The sequence below is a fragment of the Mauremys mutica genome, chromosome 2, assembly GCF_020497125.1.
Source record: "Mauremys mutica isolate MM-2020 ecotype Southern chromosome 2, ASM2049712v1, whole genome shotgun sequence".
In the NCBI taxonomy this organism is placed as follows: domain Eukaryota; kingdom Metazoa; phylum Chordata; order Testudines; family Geoemydidae; genus Mauremys; species Mauremys mutica.
This window is the reverse complement of record NC_059073.1, coordinates 90,755,172-90,774,179: the sequence shown is the minus strand read 5'-3', so window position 1 is coordinate 90,774,179 and position 19,008 is coordinate 90,755,172. Positions and strand designations below refer to the sequence as shown.

Genomic DNA, 19,008 nt, shown 5'->3' with positions numbered 1-19,008 from the left:
ATTTGTATATGTGAGTAATCACAAAATCCAAATTTAAAATTTATGCTTGACTATTTGTGCCAGAAGTGCTTATGCACTCATTCGGCTGAGAAACAGAAGGAATACCATGTGGTGTCTCTTTGCCTAACCTCAGTTAAGCAATACAACTTGACTTTTAGAACATCAAGTATCAAATGCTCGCAGCAAACTGTTCATGACCAATCCAAAGATTAAAAAAAATTGTCTACTACATTTGAAAAAATATGAGGAAATTGCATTCTGTTGATAGATATTCCAGAAATTTATCAGATGAAATATTTGTCAATTTTCACTGATCTGTATAGGTTTACCAGAGCAATCTTTGATCTATGCTATGCATTTGCTTCTTAAAGTATTGTGCTACTTTCGCTAATCCCTCTGCCTCTTTTACTGATAACAATTCTTGTTTATTCACTTGATTTCCCTATGGATTTTACAGAACCAGTTTTCCCACCCACCATAACAGAGCTCAAACCATGAGTAATGTATTGAATATTCACCTCAGTGGGTGCCAGCCTCCTCCCGCCTGCCAAAGCAATTCAATTACTTGTTTTCAGCAAGAAAACAAAGTCCCATTCTTAAGACAATTTCAAGAAATAAATTTCCATTGGACTGTGAATCTAACCCAAGTCTTTAATATGCAAAGACATTCTAATAATACTGTTACACTAACAACAGCAGTGCAAAGACCAAACAAAGGCAGATGTTTACAGTTAGGCTACAGGGCGGTTCAGGCATAAGGCAGTCTTCAGCTATTGTATTTAATCAAACAATTAGGCTCCCACAATGCTTATTTTTCAAATAGTTTATACAGGAGAAATGGGTAAATGGAAGCTGCTCATGGGAAATATTCTCTTTAAAATTTGGCTTGGAAAAAAATGGACTTGCTTGCTTACAAAAGAATTGTTTGCATAACTGAAACATGCCCATCTCTTTGAAAGGCCATACACAGTAGGAAGAAAGCTAATCATTATCAACTACTGGAGCTGTGTGAAAATTTTCATTCCTGAAACAAAACTAGATAGAAGTTTACTTTTTGACATTTCTGCCTTTGGGCATGAATTTTCATCTCTATTCTTTACAATGACAAAAATAACTTTTTGCATTTGAAATTATGTTTTCTGCTCACTCACCTGGCAAAAAAAATAGGTGACTTAGTACTTCTGGATTATGCAAACTCAGGCTCAAAGAAAATAAATTTAAGAAAGGAAAAGCAAAAGCAATTAAAAAAAATCATTGAGGGAACTTTATGCTTCATTTGGTTCCCATTTTATGTTTTCATAGACCTCAAGGCCAGAAGGGAACATTAGATTATCTAGGCTGACTTCCTGTATAACACAGGCTATAGAATTTCATCCAGTTATCCTGTATTGAACCAATAACTATGTAGATGCCCAGCTCCAAGGTGGAATACTGGATGATTTTTATGGCATTTCAAACCACCGGTATTCCCAATCATTTCAACATATGACAGTGTAATGTAATGTTCCCTGTAGCTTCAATAAACTGTATTTAAACAAGTGTGCTTGTCACTTATGCCTTCTTACCTCGGTCCCTTTTATGAGTGTCCCATCCACACTCGCCTCTCCAGCACAGTTGGATCTCGAGTGGATATTCTTGTACCTTCAATTATAGCTACCTGCTTCTGTGTGCCAGGCTAAGGTCTCCTTGATGTGAAAACTACTCCCACCATCTGCTCAGCTTTTGACAGTTTACTTTAGGTAACATCTCATTTTGGTAGATGGCAAACCGTTTGTGCCAAAATTACCCAAGTCATGTAGCTTGATAAATATAGGGTTTATATACAAGATATCATACAAAGAGAAGGTTAAAATCAGGCAGCAGGGAACTACTAATGGTAAGAGCGTTTAAACAGACAGATTTTAAACATTAACTTGAGTCATTTTCTGATCCATACTTGCTGAAATTCTCACTAGGGACAATTGTTCCAGCTATGTATTGAATCAAAGGACTCAACTCCCTCATCTTCCAGTTTTCCACATCTAAGGAGAAAGTTTGGCTCCCAAACTCTGACTTACTGTTATTTATGTTTTAGCAGATATCTGTTTTGAAGTTTACCGTTGATGGGTAAAGAGGGAGAGGCTGTAAATTAAATACTACTTATGCTACCACCATCAACTGCTGGCAAGAAAGTAAAAAAATAAATTACCTGTGCTCAGTGAAGGAGAGCCACTCTGCCTTTGAAATTCAGGATGGAATTTAGCTGTTCGGCCACCAGCCAGTGAGGAGCATGCCTCCCCTCCCCGGCTCCGCCTCCGATCTCTAGTGCCTATTGTCTGTTAATCACAATTACCAGCTCTCACAGCCAGCATCTTCCTTCTTCCAGACTGAATTATTTGCTTCTTGTATATTTTAAGGTCTTTATCTACATGGAGCTTCAGAATTAAAGAACCATGTTTAAACTCAGCTCCCTTTAACAACTTCTTATTTCCATTTAAACCAGTTTATAGGTTTGGCAGGCCAGAGCGAATGGGGCTAATCTGTAGAATAATGTTTAAATGCCAGTTGCTAGTCTAGGTAAGGAGACTGACCAGACAGTACAAAAAAAGCATAAACCATGTTGTAGCCCAGTGGTTCTTAACCATGAGTCCGGGACCCCCTGAGGGGCCACAAACAGGTTTCAAGGGGTCCGTCAAGCAGGGTCAGCATCAGACCCACTGGGGCCCAGGGCAGAAAGCTGAAGCCCCACCGCATGGGGCTGAAGCCTGAGGCCCTGAGCAGCTTAGCTTCATGGGGCTCCCTGTGGCAGGGGTCCCAAGCAATGTCCCTGTTTGCTACCCGCTAACGCCGACCTTGGCTTTCCTATGCAGTTACTGTGGCACAGCTGGGCTGTGGAGCTTTTATAGCATGTTGGGGGGGCTTCAGAAAGAAAAAAGGTCGAGAACCCCTGTTGTAGCTAATCTGTGTTTATACCAAATCAGTTTAAGCTGTATTTTAACCTGATACAGCAAAGCATGCCTTGAGCCTCTGAGTGGGGGAGATTTTAAAATAAAAATGTGTTAGCTTTTACATTTGACAAATATAGAAGTATGTCAGACCCACAGCATCTGACAATTCTGTTTAAATAATTTTTTTGAGACGGTATGCTGTCCTGCTGCCTGTTGGGAATTACAGTGCTGTGCACTGTACAGCCCCATACCGGGCACCTCTAGCCTTCAAAAAATTTAAAATCCAAGATAAAACCTGGGGGCACGGAAGCACAAGACACACCATCTCCCACAAGGGCACAAAGTCCCTTCCAGAGAGCATATTGTATTTTATTGAGCCAAATGTTATTCTTCCAACAGGCCAGGCTACTAGGAGAAGTGTGATAAACCCCAAAACAAGAGTGCATTTGCTTTTGTGACATTTATGAATATTTAAATATGTTTGCTGAAAACATCACAGCAAAGTTACAGTGTTTCACCCAGCTTGTTCACGCCCCCACACACTTCTGTGGCTGAAACTTATATCCCTTCCAAGGCAGCAGGAGGCAGTTAGTAGAATGGGCTGCTGTGCTGACCTCTAGACTGAAACAGCCCTTGTCGCCTGGCCTGTAGAGATTAATGTCTCCATCAGCTCTGCGGTGTGGCTCGGTGGTGGCTCGGTGGTGGTGAATCTCTTGCTCCTCTCCACGATCTTGGCTGAGCTGCCACTCCATCTGATCCCTCAGTTTGGACTGTTAGGTGCATGGGCGGTTTATAACAAAAACAAAGGACAGGAGGGAATAAAGAAAACAAAAATGGGTAAGGTAGACAACTGGAAAAAGAAAACTACAAGACAAAGAAAAGCGTGAACAGAAAAAACAACTTAAATACAGTGGCATAAGAAAGTGAAGAGAACAAAACTAAAATGAGGATGAGCAAAATGATGGGCTGAAACATCTGAAAAGCAAAAAAGAGAAAGAGAGGAAAAAAGAATGCAAACACTGGTTATGAGGCGCATGCAATGAGGATGCATGAGTCAAACCAACAGCAAGCATACAAGTCATGAAGGATACGGGATACAAGGCTCTTCCTTCCTTACTTGTGCTGTGCAGAAAAGCTATATCCAGTGTGGCAGTTGAGACATGCGCCCATTGGCAACGCTTTACGAAAGGCAGTCCTTCGCTGGCTAGAGCTTCTCACTCGCCCCTCGGTTATGTGAGTGAGCTGTAAGCAGGCTTTTCAAAAAACATCACTTAGAAATTTTATTTTATTTTGTTTTTTTGGCAAGGCTTTTGATAACATGCCTCATTCTTTTAAAAGAGAGCACAATAAAGAACTCTATACATTCATTAGCAAGGCTTCTAATTGCTTTTGACAGGAAAATTTACTTTGGATTTTTTAACTAATCACATCTTCATCAGGAAATGTTGCTGCTAGAGACAACAAAAAACCCAGATGCCTATTGCTTTCATTGGACTAGCCTTTTTACCATGAGGAACCGCCTCTGAACCAAAGTAGTTGAGAATAAAAAAATTTAAAAGGGTTTGTTTTACATTTTAGAGACTGTAATACACTGCCAATTTGAAATCATAAAGCAGCTGTGTGGGAAATTAGCTCTAGAGTAGCAATGCCAGCAAGAAAGAGAAACAATAAACAGAGGGAAAGCAAAGAAGCAGCCCACTTACCTGGAAGTCTGTAATTAACTCCTTTCCTAGGTTACCAATGGGTGAGTCTCGAGACATGGATGTCATTGTGGACAGAAAACTGGAAGACTCTGTCAGGTGAGGCAAAGGGGAAAGGTCTTCCATTTGTTCTTTGAGGCCTTCCCCGATGTGATCAACCTTCTCCAGGAAGGTCTGTAGTTCTTTACGGAAAGCTTTCATCCTTGAATTGATAGTGTCCAGAAGTTCTGGTTCATTTTTATCCTCACCTCTCTCTCCACCACTTTTGAAACCCTGCTCAGAGGAGGGACTGCTGGTGATGTGCACCTTGGCATCATAAATTAAACTATCAGTGTCAGTGATGAGACGGAGCACTGTCCTTTCGAGCCGTTCAGCCTCTCGTTTGATGTTAATTAAAGACTCGGTGTCCTCTTTCATTCTCATTAACTCAGTAGAACAGAGGTCGCTAACTTCTGATGGCTTAACGCTCTCAAAACCCGATGTCTTCTCATAAACTTCTTCTGAGTCACTCTCGCCCCCAATGGGTCCTTCTCTCTTTGGTTGAGTTGGGCGGCCCTCTTCACTGTCACTCTCTTTCTTTCCTGCATCACTCTCAGCATCACTGTCCCTGGGACTTGAAATGCGCAGCCCTAGGTGAGAGACAAGATCATAGCGCTGCACATTGGACATCAACACACGATTCTCATACTGGAGTTTCATCACTTTTCCACTCAGTTCGTTGATTTGCATCCTTGCTGATTTCAGCTCCTCTTGTAGGGATCCACTGTATTTAGAGGCACCATCATCCAGCCAGCTGGACTCCTGACTGGGTTCAAACTTGAATTTGTTCAGTTCATTGGTTAGTTGTTTGTTGTGATCCTCAATCTCAGAGATCGATCTCCTCAACAGCTCCGCCTCTTCTTCAACAAACTGTAAGTGACGGCGCAGCTCTGTTGCTGACTCCATGGAGTCACCGTATGGCGAGGTAGGAATGCTTGAAATGTGGTCCCGGCTAAGACATTCTCTCTCATACTGGCATCTCATGTCCTCCATCTCAGCTTTAATACCTCTGTTCTCCACCTCCAGTTCAACTATCTTCCTGCCCAGTATGTTAGCTTCCTCTTCCACCAGTTTCAGACGAAGTTTCAGCTCAGCCTCTCTGGTGCTGGGTGGCCCTCCTGCCTCCCCGATAGGGAGTGGACTATCCACATCTCCATAGATGGACTTGTACTTCTGGAGCTCCTGTTCCAGTTCATCTTTCTCCTTCCCCAGCTTGGCCATTTTCTTACGCATCAGCACTGCTTCTTCTTTGGCAAACTGAAGCTGGCACTTCAAGTCAGCGCTGTCCTCCTGCCAATAGGAAGAGCCACCCCACAAAAAAAAAGAATTATTATATAATAAAGGCATAATCAATTGTTTAAGTACCAAAATCTTCACATTTTTTCCTTTGAAATTTCAAACATACATACAACTGAAAGAGAGAGCGAGCAAGCGCACGCTGTGCAAATCACAAATAAAGTTGATACATTTCACCGCTAGGGCCTGGTGAAATTAACAGTTTCCAGATGAATAGAGAAATCACAGCAACTGTGCTGATGTGTCTTATCAAAGATTGCACAAACTTTACAAACAACAAAAAATGATTCAAATGAAATGGTATAGTATTTTGTTTGAACTTTTTTCCTTTTAAGTATAAATTAGATAATTTTTAGCATGCATGAAGCAGAGGCTAACTGTAGGAATGAAGTTACTTCTCATTTCTCCACTCAGTCTTCTTCTCAGTAGTGTGTCAAACTGTGTGGTTGTTTTGCCATAACGAAAAGCATGCACTAGACTTTGACTAAAGAATCCTCACAACATTTTGTGACACAGGACATGTTTGTAAATCGTCTTGAAAATGAGAAGCATGATTGTTGTTGCTATTGCTGGGAAATAGGATGTGACCATCATGTCACCAGTGATATAAACTATGTGTGAGCCCAGCTCTCTAGAGGTGACAGTGAAAAGGAATACACTAACTAGGGTGACCATACATCCTGTTTAAGCTGAGACAGTCCCCTTTTTAAGCTCTGTCCTGGACGTCATGACTTTTTTGGCAAAACTGAGCATTTGTCCCACTTGCTCTTACCCTAGGAGGGTGCAGAGGAATGTTTGGACAAGAGCAAATTGGATAAAATGCCCAGTTTGGCCGAAAGAGTTGTGACATCCATGCAGTGCTTAATTTTTAATGAAAGAGGTGCCGGGGCTCAGCTCCGGCATAAATTAAGCACTGGCTGGGGCAGCTGGAGAAAGGCGGCTGCTGGCCAGCTCCAAAGGCAGTGCTGCCTCCAGCAGCAGCGCAGAAGTAAGGGTGGCATAGTATGGTGTATTGCCACCTTTACTTCTGTGCTGCTGCTGGCAACGGCGGCGCCTTCAGAGCTGGGTGGCCGGAGAGTGGCGGCTGTTAGCTGGGATCCCAGAGGTGCCAGGTCTATGAACTGCCAAGGCTAGAGGTGCCAGGGCTCAGCCCTGGCACAAAGTATGCACTGCTTCTGTGACATTGGCTTCGGCCAACCCTGCACAGTGATACCAGGCAGCTCATATTCTCTCAATGCAGAGAAGTGAGGAGAGGGCAGGGGAGGAGGGAAATAAGAGCACAGTGGGTCAGGGAGAGGGACAGAGAGGAGGGGATGGAGAAAAATAGGAGGAAGAAGGACTGGGGCAGAAGGGTCATATCCACTCCCCGTGTCCCATTTTCAGTTTAGGGAAATATGGTCACCCTAGCACTAACCCTCTGTAATATCCAAACCCAGCCCATTAGAAAACCTTCACTTTAAAGCAAGCACAGTCTCTTAAATAAGATATTTTGTTTCGGGGATATTTTAAAACCACAACTCTAGTGTGTATTACACAGAAATAAGAGGAAAGATTAAGTAAATTTTAAGATGAACTATTCTTTTGCATGATTCACTTTTTTTATTTGTCACGGAAATGTAGGCATTTGGTCTCAGAAGAGACACATTTGTCAGCATCAGTATAATTATGGAAGGCAGTCTTTGAAAGATAATCTTTTTTGGGGGGGGAGGGGAGACAGGGCCAATGAGGTGTGAGACCATGAGTGTGAAGGTGGGCTGTATGGCACCACAGTAAAAACTGAAAAATGTTTCATGACCATTTTATTAGATTTAACTCATGTTTTAAAATCATCACACAAATTAAAGTTGGTTACTCAAGCCTTCTATGAAGCACTACATCTACATCTTTCTTGGTTTCTTGTTATAATTTTGCACAACTCTGTTGATGAACTTCTTCAATGCAATGCATTTATCTTTGGTGGCTTCTCGTGTGTCCGGTACTGCCATTCCTTCAATTAATATGCTCATTGGTTCATTTACATGATTAGGCAGAAGGCAACTTCTTTTAGAACACAAAATTCTATTAAATGATGAAAAAGAACGCTCAACTGTAGCTGTTGTGACTGGGAGTAGCAAGAGATGAATTCCTACTTCTTTCATGCCAGGAAAAATAGCATAAAGATTGGGTTGAGCCACCTGTGATGATAAAAAAGAAGTTGAAGTCAAATCTTCATTCATTTGTCATATGATATTCCACTCTGTGTTCAAATTCTCTATTCTGTCCTGAGCACATGGCAGCCTCATTGCTGGTAGTGCCTCACTCCACTCAACTGTCTGTGTTTTATAGGACAGGGATCTGTAAAAGCTACACAGAGGTTGAGTAGAATCTAGAAGTCACTGTTGTTGACTTTTAAGAATCAAGTCTGTGTACTTTTTCAGTTGTCTTATGTAGACAAGCGGACTCACCCCTGCGGCGCCTCCTGCTGGTGTCTTCCGGGAATTAGCTCGATTCAGCTCTGGAGCGCCCTCTGCAGGCTGGTGATCCACCTGTCCTGTCTGGCCCCCATGTCCCTCCCTGGACCCGGTGCCCTTTTACCTGGGGTGCTGCCCCCTGGCAGTAACCCCTCAGTCTTAGGGTCTCCCCTCCCTGGGGAACCCCCACCCACTATCCCCACCTTGCCTCAGTATATGGTTACTGCCAGTCATTGTCTAGCCCCTGTGCCCTGGGGCAGACTGCAGTATCAGCCTACTCAACACTGGCAAGGAGGGTTTGGACCTGCTGCCTTGGCATAGCCCTGGGCTGCCCTCTGCAACCCCCAGTACCTTTTAGCCCAATGCTAGGCCACAGCCTGGGGCTTTCCAGGCTAGAGCTCCCCAGCTCCTCTGGCTTTCCCCAGCCCTGCTTCACTCAAGTACCTTATGTCCAGCTCCCTGCAGCCAGGCCCATCTCCCTCTATAGCTAGAGAGAAACTTCTATCTGCCCCTGGCTTCTCTGCCTTTATAGGGCCAGCTGAGTCTGATTGGGGCGTGGCCCCAGCTGCAGCCACTTCCCCCAATCAGCCCAGCCTAAAAACTGCTTTCTCCAGCCACAGCCCCCTCCCAGGACTGTTTTTAACCCTTCAGGGCAGGAGCAGGGGACCACCCTGCTAAATCTTAACATACACTTCTTGTCCTCTTCACTTAAGGATTCAATATAAATGCCTTCATTAGTCAACTTCTTGACTGAAGTCTTTGCTTCTTCCAGTACTTGTTCAATGGATAGCTCTCTGATTGATCCAAATGTAGCTTCTATTGCTGGACAAAGATCTACTACTGTTGTAGCAGATGCCTGGATGGCATTGTTTAATGACCCAAGTGGTTTCCAACAGTAGACTTACAAGACAAAGAATGGCAATAGTCTTCTCTGAATGTAGTAGCAAAAGTAATCCACCAGCCTCACTACTTAGATCCATCCCAACTTGGTAGATACTTTCCAAAGCCAGTAATAACATCTGGAGTAATTTTAAGACAACAGCCAAGGATCGCTCATGAGAAAGGCAGAGGGTTTTCCCAGGTTGGACTAATTTGAACTTCAGTCCCAGTGTATCTTTTATATTTTCCAAGATATTCAGTCTTTTTGGACTCTTGCTGAAAAAAAAAATATAATGAAGACATTAAAATTATAGCTTTTTTAATGTCTTTTGAAGAGTCTGCAGCTCATACTAGTGCTAGTTGGAGTAGATGGCCTCTGCAGTGCGTATAGGAGAGATTAGGGTTACACTTTTCTCTGAGCAAAGCTTGTACTCCACCATGTCTTCCAGACAAGTTTGCAGCTCCATCAAATGCACAAGCAGACATCTGTTTGGGGTCCAATTGACAAGCATTTAACTCTTCTAAGATGTGGGTTGTCACAGATGCAGCTGATGTGTCTTCTATAACTTGAACATCTAAAAATGCATCTACTGGCCTACCACTGACATCAAGATAACGTACACAATGACTTAATACTTGATGCCCATTTGCATCGGTGCATTCATCAGCCATGTATGCAAATTTTTTGAATGTGGTGAGAGAGTTCTTCACTTTTTCAACTGTTGAGTCTTTTACTGTTGCACCACATGCTTCTAGCCAATCAGTTGAGTTTCTTGCAGAAAGATAGTGAGCATTTGTTGGTCTTGTTCAGAACAAGTGTTCAACTTCAGGATGAACAAGTGACAATGCACTTAACATTGGCCTCCAGTTTGTAGTGTGTGGTATCTCTTGCTTAAATAGAAAGTATGATGCCACAGCCACGTTTGTTCACATGAACTGTGTTGTGTCTCCAGCATTCTTAACCGCCTCATTAACACTCACTGGTGCTGTCCTTGGTCAGTGGAGACTCAGAGTTCAGAGTTGCTTTCACATGAGTTCAGCTCCCAGGTGAGGGGCAAGAAGACATCTAAATGAATAATAATAGGAGATATACCAATCTCCTAGAACTGGAAGGGACCTTGAAAGGTCATCGAGTCCAGCCCCCTGCCTTCACTAGCAGGACCGATTTTTGCCCCAGATCCCTAAGTGGCCCCCTCAAGGATTGAACTCACAACCCTGGGTTTAGCAGGCTAATGCTCAAACCACTGAGCGATGGAGTGAACGGTGGCACAACAAACAACAATGGCCAGAGCAAACAGTGGCCATTCACTCCATCGCTCTGTTGCCAATGGCCCTGCACCGTCACCTTCTGCTGCCACCTGCCACTGTGACGTCTGCGAGTTGGTCTCTTGAGGTTCCACCCAGCTCTCAGTGATTTCAGCTGAGGTCTCAGTGGGGGAACCTCGCTGCTAGTGTAGACTGGGCCATCTCTTCCACAGAAACACAGTCCCACAGCAGATCTAAGCGCTTAGACCTGATTATCCGAGATTTCAGATGAAGTGGTCACTTAACAAAACCAAAGACAATCTATGGAGCCTAATCAGCTCTGTATTTAAACAGTGGAGAGGAGCAGGTCAAATAGTACTTGTGACTCAGGCAGACCATCAAGCAAAACACCTGTCCCCACCCTCTCTCTTGATGCCCTCAATCAGCACAGGCCTACTGCTCTTTACTCATACAATAACAACATTTCATTACCCTCCACCCCGCACACACGCCTGCATTCAAGTGATTTGTAACCCAACCCCAGCCAAAATGTATCACTTGGTCAACACAGCTCTGTTTGCTGGATACCTAAGTAGATTGGGTGTGAATGTAAATACAATCTGGTCCTGAAGCCTTTCCCCGCAGCTCCAAGCTCATCATTAGCTGTCAGGGAGAGCTCAGTTAGACTTTGCTTACAAATCACAATTTGAAATTATTAGGTTGGCCAACATCACCAAAATGAATGCACTGACATTGTCATAAAAATCAACAGCTGTATAAGGAAGCTAGTCTATGTTCATACTTTTCAAATCTATTATACTTTTTCAGATACACATATTTTCTCATACACTTTATATGCTTTTAAAGTGTATATTAATGTTTCAATTTCAATTCAAATTTCCAAACAATCACTAAATTGGCAACACTGCATGTAACTAGTTCACAAAACTGCGGGGAGGGGAGAGGGGGGAATTCAGGGGGAGTGTAGGGAAATCCCTGGTTGGGAGGGCCATGAGAACACATGTATAACAAGCTATGGAACCTCCATTTCAGTTTCAGTAACACTGTGTTACAATTCACAAGTACGATTTTGTTACAACGCACAGTAAGTGAAACAAAAGTCTGAAGAAGAAATGCCCATTTTAATTAGTCACCCAGTTTAGATAAAAATTTGGTACAAGACTAATTAAGACTATGCAATCTGCCTGGGAGAGTTTAATTCCTAAAGTACACCTCATTACATCATCATCGACATCTGTTAGATTACTTACAATAATCTACCACTACCTCTGTTCAAATATACACTAATTATTTAATATCAATTATAACAGATACAGAGTAAATTGGGCAACTATGGCTCAGTTCTGCTCCACTGAAGTCAGTGGGAGTTTTGGCACTGGCTTCCCTGGGAGCAGGATATGGTTTTTAAAAAACAGTAAGGAAGTTAATGAGCTAAGTAAGAACATGAAATATGTAAACAAATGATTCATGAGCAGCAGTACCAGAATCAAACAGATCAAAACAAATACAAATTGGGTTGATTGGTTAAGACAGTGGTCATAATTGCTCTGGCACCAATACTTTGATTTTTTATAAATACGTTCAAGAAGGTATAAACTACTAACAATTGTAATGAGAGTCTTTACAATAGATTCCTTATCTGTGTTAATGTATTTGCATTCTCGACACACACACACACACACACACACAGAGCTTCGATTGTGAAGTCTCAGACGTTTGCAAGTTGCTTGCATCTTCACTAGCAATTAGATGTTGGAAATTAAGTACCAAATTCAGACACGACAAAAGTTTATGCAGCTCCCACTGAAATTCCTGGAAGGTTTTGCTCGCTTTGGCTAAATCTGGCTTTAAGAGTAAAACATCTTTATTCAGAGCTGCAGAATGGGGTTTTGTACTCTAAAGAATGCATTGTTTTTCTTTTTTGTTCTCACCATTATAGACTTTACATTTAAGAACAGTTATATCTAGATCAGTGCTGGATTCATCTGTAAGGAAATTAAGAACAGTTATTTGTATTCTTGAGGACATAAAATAAAATTTAGACAAGTCCCACATTTTTTTTAAACAGCCACAAATGCTCTCATATGAAATTCCCTTTATGCTTTCTTTGAAATCCAATAGAATTCATCTTAATTGTCTGCTTTCTTTGGCTGCCAAGCCCAGCAATCTGTATGTTTTCCTGGAAATTCCTGTGTAATTACCCAGATTCTTGTATCTCCCTTTTTGTTGATAACTTCCTTCATACACACTGTAAAAGCAACAGTCATCACACATATATTTTTCATTGGTGTTAGCTGTACAGGCTTGATCCTGCTCCCATTAAAGTAAAGGAGAATTTCAGACTTAATTTGAACTGGATTTCAAGCCTATAAACAATTGTCACCCTCGCCATTCTTGAGGCAATACAAGATGAATGTGTCTGCTTTAAAAAAAAAAAAGAAAAATTCTCATTGACTTCAATGGATTTTGGGCCAAACCCTTAATGCTTGTGTCCAATTTCATTGCTCAACGCAAGTTGAATACTTCCACCGTTAAGTGTTGTTTTCACAGCAGAAAAGCACCATTGGTTATTATTCTTATAATATTATTAGTCTTTTGACTAATATGATAGATAATAGTAAGTCTAACAATTTTTTTCACAACTGACAAAGCAGAACAAAAAAAAAGAAAAGTTGTTTCCATTCAAAATCATGGGGAAAAAAGACAGATATAAGACAACAGAATTGCTGGATGTTAATCCCAACTACCAAATATGGATTCCCTTTGGAAAGGTGACATAGCTATTTCTCTAGTTCACATGCATGCTAACAGAAAATCTCAATCCTTTGAGAGCTTTTCCAAGGGGATAGAATGCTCAGAACAGATTTGTCAGTAATGTCTATGCATGCCAGAAGTATAAAATTCCAACTTTCATGTACATGTCCCTTCAGAAGCTTTGTGTACAAGAAATATCAATGATTTCTTGACCAGCTGAAGTCAATTTTAAAGTAGTAGTATGTAGGACACCCATGCTGACAACACAGGTTTAAAAAATATGGCAAATTAAGGAAATTAATAAATCAGGGAGATTAAGCTGAGATTTGCATTATTTAAACCATTAAAGAGACAAGAAGGGGAGGAATAGCATTTGTGACACTCTGGAGGAACAAGAGGTTGAAATCACAGCAGTTAAAAGCAGGGCTATGACACAGTCTGGTTATATCTCACATCTGGCATACAGAAACTTTCCTAAATAATGCATGTACGCCAGACTCCATAGGAAAAGCAGAGCCAGTGATAATACAGAAGTGTCCTAATGTTAACAGTGCTGGGTACTGACTTTAAGGGACCATTACGGATCCTTGTGAACTGTTACTGATAATGAATATTAGTATACTGTAGCATAACTTTGCAGGGTGCTTCAGGGAGATTAGAAAAAAAGATGGACCCTTCCCCAAAGGGTATACAATCTAAATTAGGCCAACACAGAACATGAAGATATACAAAGGAAAAGGTAGGGATAAAACTTAAATTAGTTATGCAGTGTAAATCAATGGTGGGGCAGGCCGTGAGACAGTTTGTTTACATCAACCATCCGCAGGCACGGCCACCTGCAGCTCCGATTGGCTGGGAACGGCGAACCACGGCCACTGGGAGCTGTGGGCGGCTGTGCTTGCGGACGGTAGATGTAAACAAACTGTCATGCAGCCCAGCAGCGGATTACCCTGATGGCCACAGGTTGTCCACCACTGGCGTAAATTCTGTCATGAGATTGAGGATCTGATCAAAAATTCCAAAATATGGTATTTCTTTTGCTGGCAAGAAGACACAAAGAGAAATAGAGACAAACTACTATCTCCTCACCACCACCTGCTGAAGGTATTGCCAGGCAGAAGATGGTTAAGCATTTATTGCATTGGAAGTCTGAGGACAAGGTACCACTGCTAGTACCCAAGCAGCTATCTGAGTGCCAAACCTCCTACCTTGTGCTGTTTCCTTTGTGTTTTGATTGTGCCTGGCATTTCCCAAGTAGCTCCATTCTGTAGCTTTGCTGATTAGAAACTTTTTTCTCCAATACACTTAATGGCGGAGAAGCACTACTAAAAGACTTGTTTTGTTTTCCCTTTATTTCAAAATAATTTTACAGGGTATTTACTGGGTCTGCACTGTGGAGGATGGAACAGCTCTGCATATTTTCCCACTGTGAACACACAGTAGGTGAGAAATTGGTCCTGATGTAGTCTATGAATATTTAAGTCCACAGATAGCATTAAACTACTATTAGAATCTAAATTCATGGTCACCTTTGCTTGCAAAACCAGTTCAGGAAAGAGTGGACATGAGACATAAAGAGTCACTTTGTGATCTTGAACAAGTCACTTAGGTCCAGATTCTCAAAAGGTATTTAGGCAACTAACTCCCACTTATTTCAATGAGGATACCTTTGAGGATCTGGGCTTTAGCCTCTCTGTGACTACAATGTGGGGATTATAATATTTTCTTCCCTATCCCACACCAAGGTGATGTGAGAGTGAGTTAGTCAATGTTTGTAAAGCTCTTTATAAAGGCATGGGACCAAATTCTGACTGTTCTTGGGGCATTGCAGGGGGAGGGGCTGGGTATGGGAGCATAAGGAATCCTCTGTTTGTGAACTTGCTTGCTTTTCCTGAGTGCATGGAAAAAGAATGTTTGGGCTGCCAGTAGCACCAGACAACCCAAAGTGGGCATGACCAAGCCTTTGCTTATAATCATTTATATAAACCCAATAGTTTGCCAGGTGCTTTACAGACACGTAGAAAAAACATTCAGCCCCAAATAGCTGATCATTTAAATAATCATCCTCATCACAGGCGATGCTGGGGGGGGGGAAGGGGCACACAGGGTCATGTGCTCTCCCCTCCCAGATTTCTCCCAGGTTGGGAGTCGGGCTGAGCACAGCTCAGGGGGATGTGCCTGGGAAAGGCTCCAGTACCTAGAGCTCCCGCTGAGCTCCACTAAGAGACACCCAAAGCAGGGAAGAGAGATGGGGCTGACAGTGCAGCTCTGCCAGAAGGGAGTCCCATCCCTTCCTTGCTTGCAGCTGCAGTTACCTGCTTGGCAGTAGGTGTCCGGTCTGTACTGAGCCTGCAGCGGGGAGGCGATGGGAGAAGTAAGTGGGGAAGGAGATGTGAAGGGAGAGGAGGCAAGGTGATGCAGGCTTGGAGCGGGTGTGGGAGCTGCAGGGGGAGTGGGACGGGGGCCATAGGCAATGGATGGAGCGATCACGTACCTCCTGACCTTTAAATTCCACCCCCTGCCCACCATTGAGAGTTACTGGTGGTCTCTGCTCATCAGCTGGCCATTTGGGAGGAGAGTACATTGAACTCTTTCAAAGGCTGCTTACGATGAATTCCTACGTTTGCTCCCTAGAGGTGGCATTCTGTCTGCCTGTGTTCTCTGCAGGTCAGGTGCTTCCAGATACCACTGGTGCAGTAAATCTCCCTTCCCCATCTTACCCATGCAGCAGCGTCTGGTGATGACATAAAGTGCTAAGTGTTGTATTATTATTATTATTATTACAAATCAATGGATGTTAAGATTCCATCAGCTTAGAAAAAACCTATAAGGATGAAATCACATTAATATATTCAGTTTGCAGATGGGGGCTGAGGGGAACTGGAGAGAAAAACCGGAGGTAAAATCTCTCTCTCTCTCTCCAATTGAGCTCTGATGCTGCTATTGATTCCTCTTCACAGTGATCTGAAACCCTACCCCCACATCTCAGCATTATTAACTAGCTAATGGAATGGAGACTAGAAAAGACTTCAACCACTACAGTCAGCACAAAAAGGAAACGAATCTGGGCCGACTGCTTTCCTGGGGAGAATCAGCCTATGGAAATTCAATAAAATCAGCATTCAGGTGGGGAGGGCAGATAGCACAGCCTCTTTATTTTAACTGAGCTAGAGGAAGCAAATATTTTTAAGTTCACATGCTGTTCACCTCACATGAGAAACTAAACCTTGGGCTCTGACACCAGAACACATTAGGTGTTGTTTCAGTGTGTGAACTCCATCTGGTGCCATGATGCTCATTAGCACAAAAACTTTGGCACCATGTATAAATTTAGTTAGTCCCTGAGCTATGATCCAATTACTTTATGAGGCAAGGTGATTTTCTTTTCCTGAAGAAAACCGTTAGCCTGAGTCTAGATACCAGAGATGAGAATAAAATTGAAGAGCTTCAGAGTTTAAAAATCAAATTCACATCCTAAATTGCTGCTAAATTACCTGAAATGTCTCAGTGGATTTAAGTCTAATCAGGTCTGTTTGACATTTTTGGTGGTTCTGTCAACATCCAGTAAGGAGAGACTTTGAGTTTTCCCCATTTAATTGTCACATGACTATGAAAATCATCATGCATTCTTGATAATGGTACCTGGGTGAATGTCTTCTTTTCTTTGTGCATTTCCCGGCTTCCTCTTCTCTTCAGTGAGCTCTGAAACAGATACAAACAATTCCCGATTATTGACTAGTTGCACCCAAACCCCCACAGTTTGGCAGAGACCACCACCTTCATAAAACTGAATTTGAGTGCAATCAGTGATTTAATTTCCTACTCATTATTTAAAAAAGAAAATCAGACTGTTTTCTATTAGCTTTTGCTAATCAAAGCCATTTACAGTAAAATGCAATTGCAGTAGTTAAAAGTTCACCCAGGAGGAAGTCTGTTGCCCGCCTCCCCGACTTGTGGCAAAACCTGCTTTCTGCAGAAGTGATTTATGTTTGATTGATCTGGGAGAAATCCAAGAATGTCACTCACAATGGATATGAAACATATTTTGGAAATAGTGCTGAAAAGTAGTGTAGGAAAAGGGAAGACTACGTATGTGTAATCCTTGCCTGTCGCATACACGGAAGTGCTTTATTAAAGGGTACGTCTAGACTACCCGCCGTATCGGCGGGTAGCGATTGATTTCTCGCGTCTCATCTAGACGCGATATATCGATCCCCGAACACGCTCCCATTGACTCCGGAACTCCACTAGCGCAAAGGCGGTAGCAGAGTCGACAGGGGGAGCCGCGGACGTCAATCTCACGCCGTGAGGACGAGAGGTAAATCGATCTAAGATACTTTGACTTCAGCTACGATCCCCCCCCAGTGTAGACCAGCCTAGTAGCTGCCTGACTTGTGTACTGAATTTATTTTGCAAGTTAGATAAAAACTTTACAGCTTTATACATCTTTGAATATCATTTCATAGAATCATAGAATCTCAGGGTTGGAAGGGACCTCAGGAGGTCATCTAGTCCAACCCCCTGCTCAAAGCAGGACCAAACCCAATTAAATCATCCCAGCCAGGGCTTTGTCAAGCCTGACCTTAAAAACCTCTAAGGAAGGAGATTCCACCTCCTCCCTAGGTAACCCATTCCAGTGCTTCACCACCCTACTAGTGAAAAAGTTTTTCCTAATGTCCAACCTAAACCTCCCCCTCTGCAACTTGAGACCATTACTTCCTCGTTCTGTCATCTTCTACCACTGAGAACAGTCTAGATCCATCCTCTTTGGAACCCCCTTTCAGGTTGTTGAAAGCAGCTATCAAATCCCCCCTCATTCTTCTCTTCTGCAGGCTAAACAATCTCAGTTCTCTCAGCCTCTCCTCGTAAGTCATGTGCTCCAGCCCCCTAATCATTTTTGTTGCCCTCCGCTGGACTCTCTCCAATATATCCACATCCCTCTTGTAGTGTGGGGCCCAAAACTGGACACAGTACTCCAAATGAGGCCTCACCAGTGCTGAATAGAGGGGAATGATCACATCCCTCGATCTGCTGGAAATGCCCCATCTTATACAGCCCAAAATGCCATTAGCCTTCTTGGCAACAAGGGCACACTGTTGACTCATATTCAGCTTTTCATCCACTGTAACCCCTAGGTCCGTTTCTGCAGAACTGCTGCCCAGCCATTCGGTCCCTAGTCTATAGCAGTGCATGGGATTCTTCCGTCCTAAATGCAGGACTCTGCACTTGTCCTTGTTGAACCTCATCATATTTCTTTTGGCCCAATCCTCTAATTTGTCTAGGTCCCTCTGTATCCTAGCCCTACCCTCCTGCGTATCAACCACTCCTCCCAGTTTAGTGTCATCTGCAAAATTGCTAAGGGTGCAGTCCACACCATCCTCCAGATCGTTAATGAAGATATTGAACAAAACCGGCCCCAGCACCGACCCTTGGGGCACTCCACTTGATACCGGCTGCCAACTAGACATGGAACCATTGATCACTACCCGTTGAGCCCGACCATCTAGCCAGTTTTCTATCCACCTTACCATCCATTCATCCAGCCCAGACTTCTTTAACTTGATGGCAAGAATACTGTGGGAGACTGTATCAAAAGCTTTGCTAAAGTCCAGAAATAGCACAGGCAATAGCTTTTAAACTTAGGACCCAGAAATGAAACAATTACCACTGTTTCAAGTTTCAGCAGTCTTCAGCCAT

The 19,008-nt window shown here is 42.8% G+C and overlaps 1 protein-coding gene across 4 annotated transcripts in view; it reads right to left on the bottom strand.

Moving 5' to 3' along the window:
* The window catches only part of LOC123364713 (microtubule cross-linking factor 1-like), a 199,187-nt gene that overhangs the window by 63,895 nt on the left and 116,284 nt on the right, over nt 1-19,008 (bottom strand). For all 4 annotated transcript variants that reach the window (XM_045007047.1, XM_045007044.1, XM_045007045.1 and 1 more), the window contains 3 exons: nt 16,954-17,013; nt 4,631-5,956; nt 3,542-3,697 (listed from right to left, as the gene is read on the bottom strand). In XM_045007047.1, coding sequence (XP_044862982.1) covers nt 3,542-3,697; nt 4,631-5,956; nt 16,954-17,013 — 1,542 coding nt within the window. The remainder of the gene's footprint in view (nt 1-3,541; nt 3,698-4,630; nt 5,957-16,953; nt 17,014-19,008) is intronic.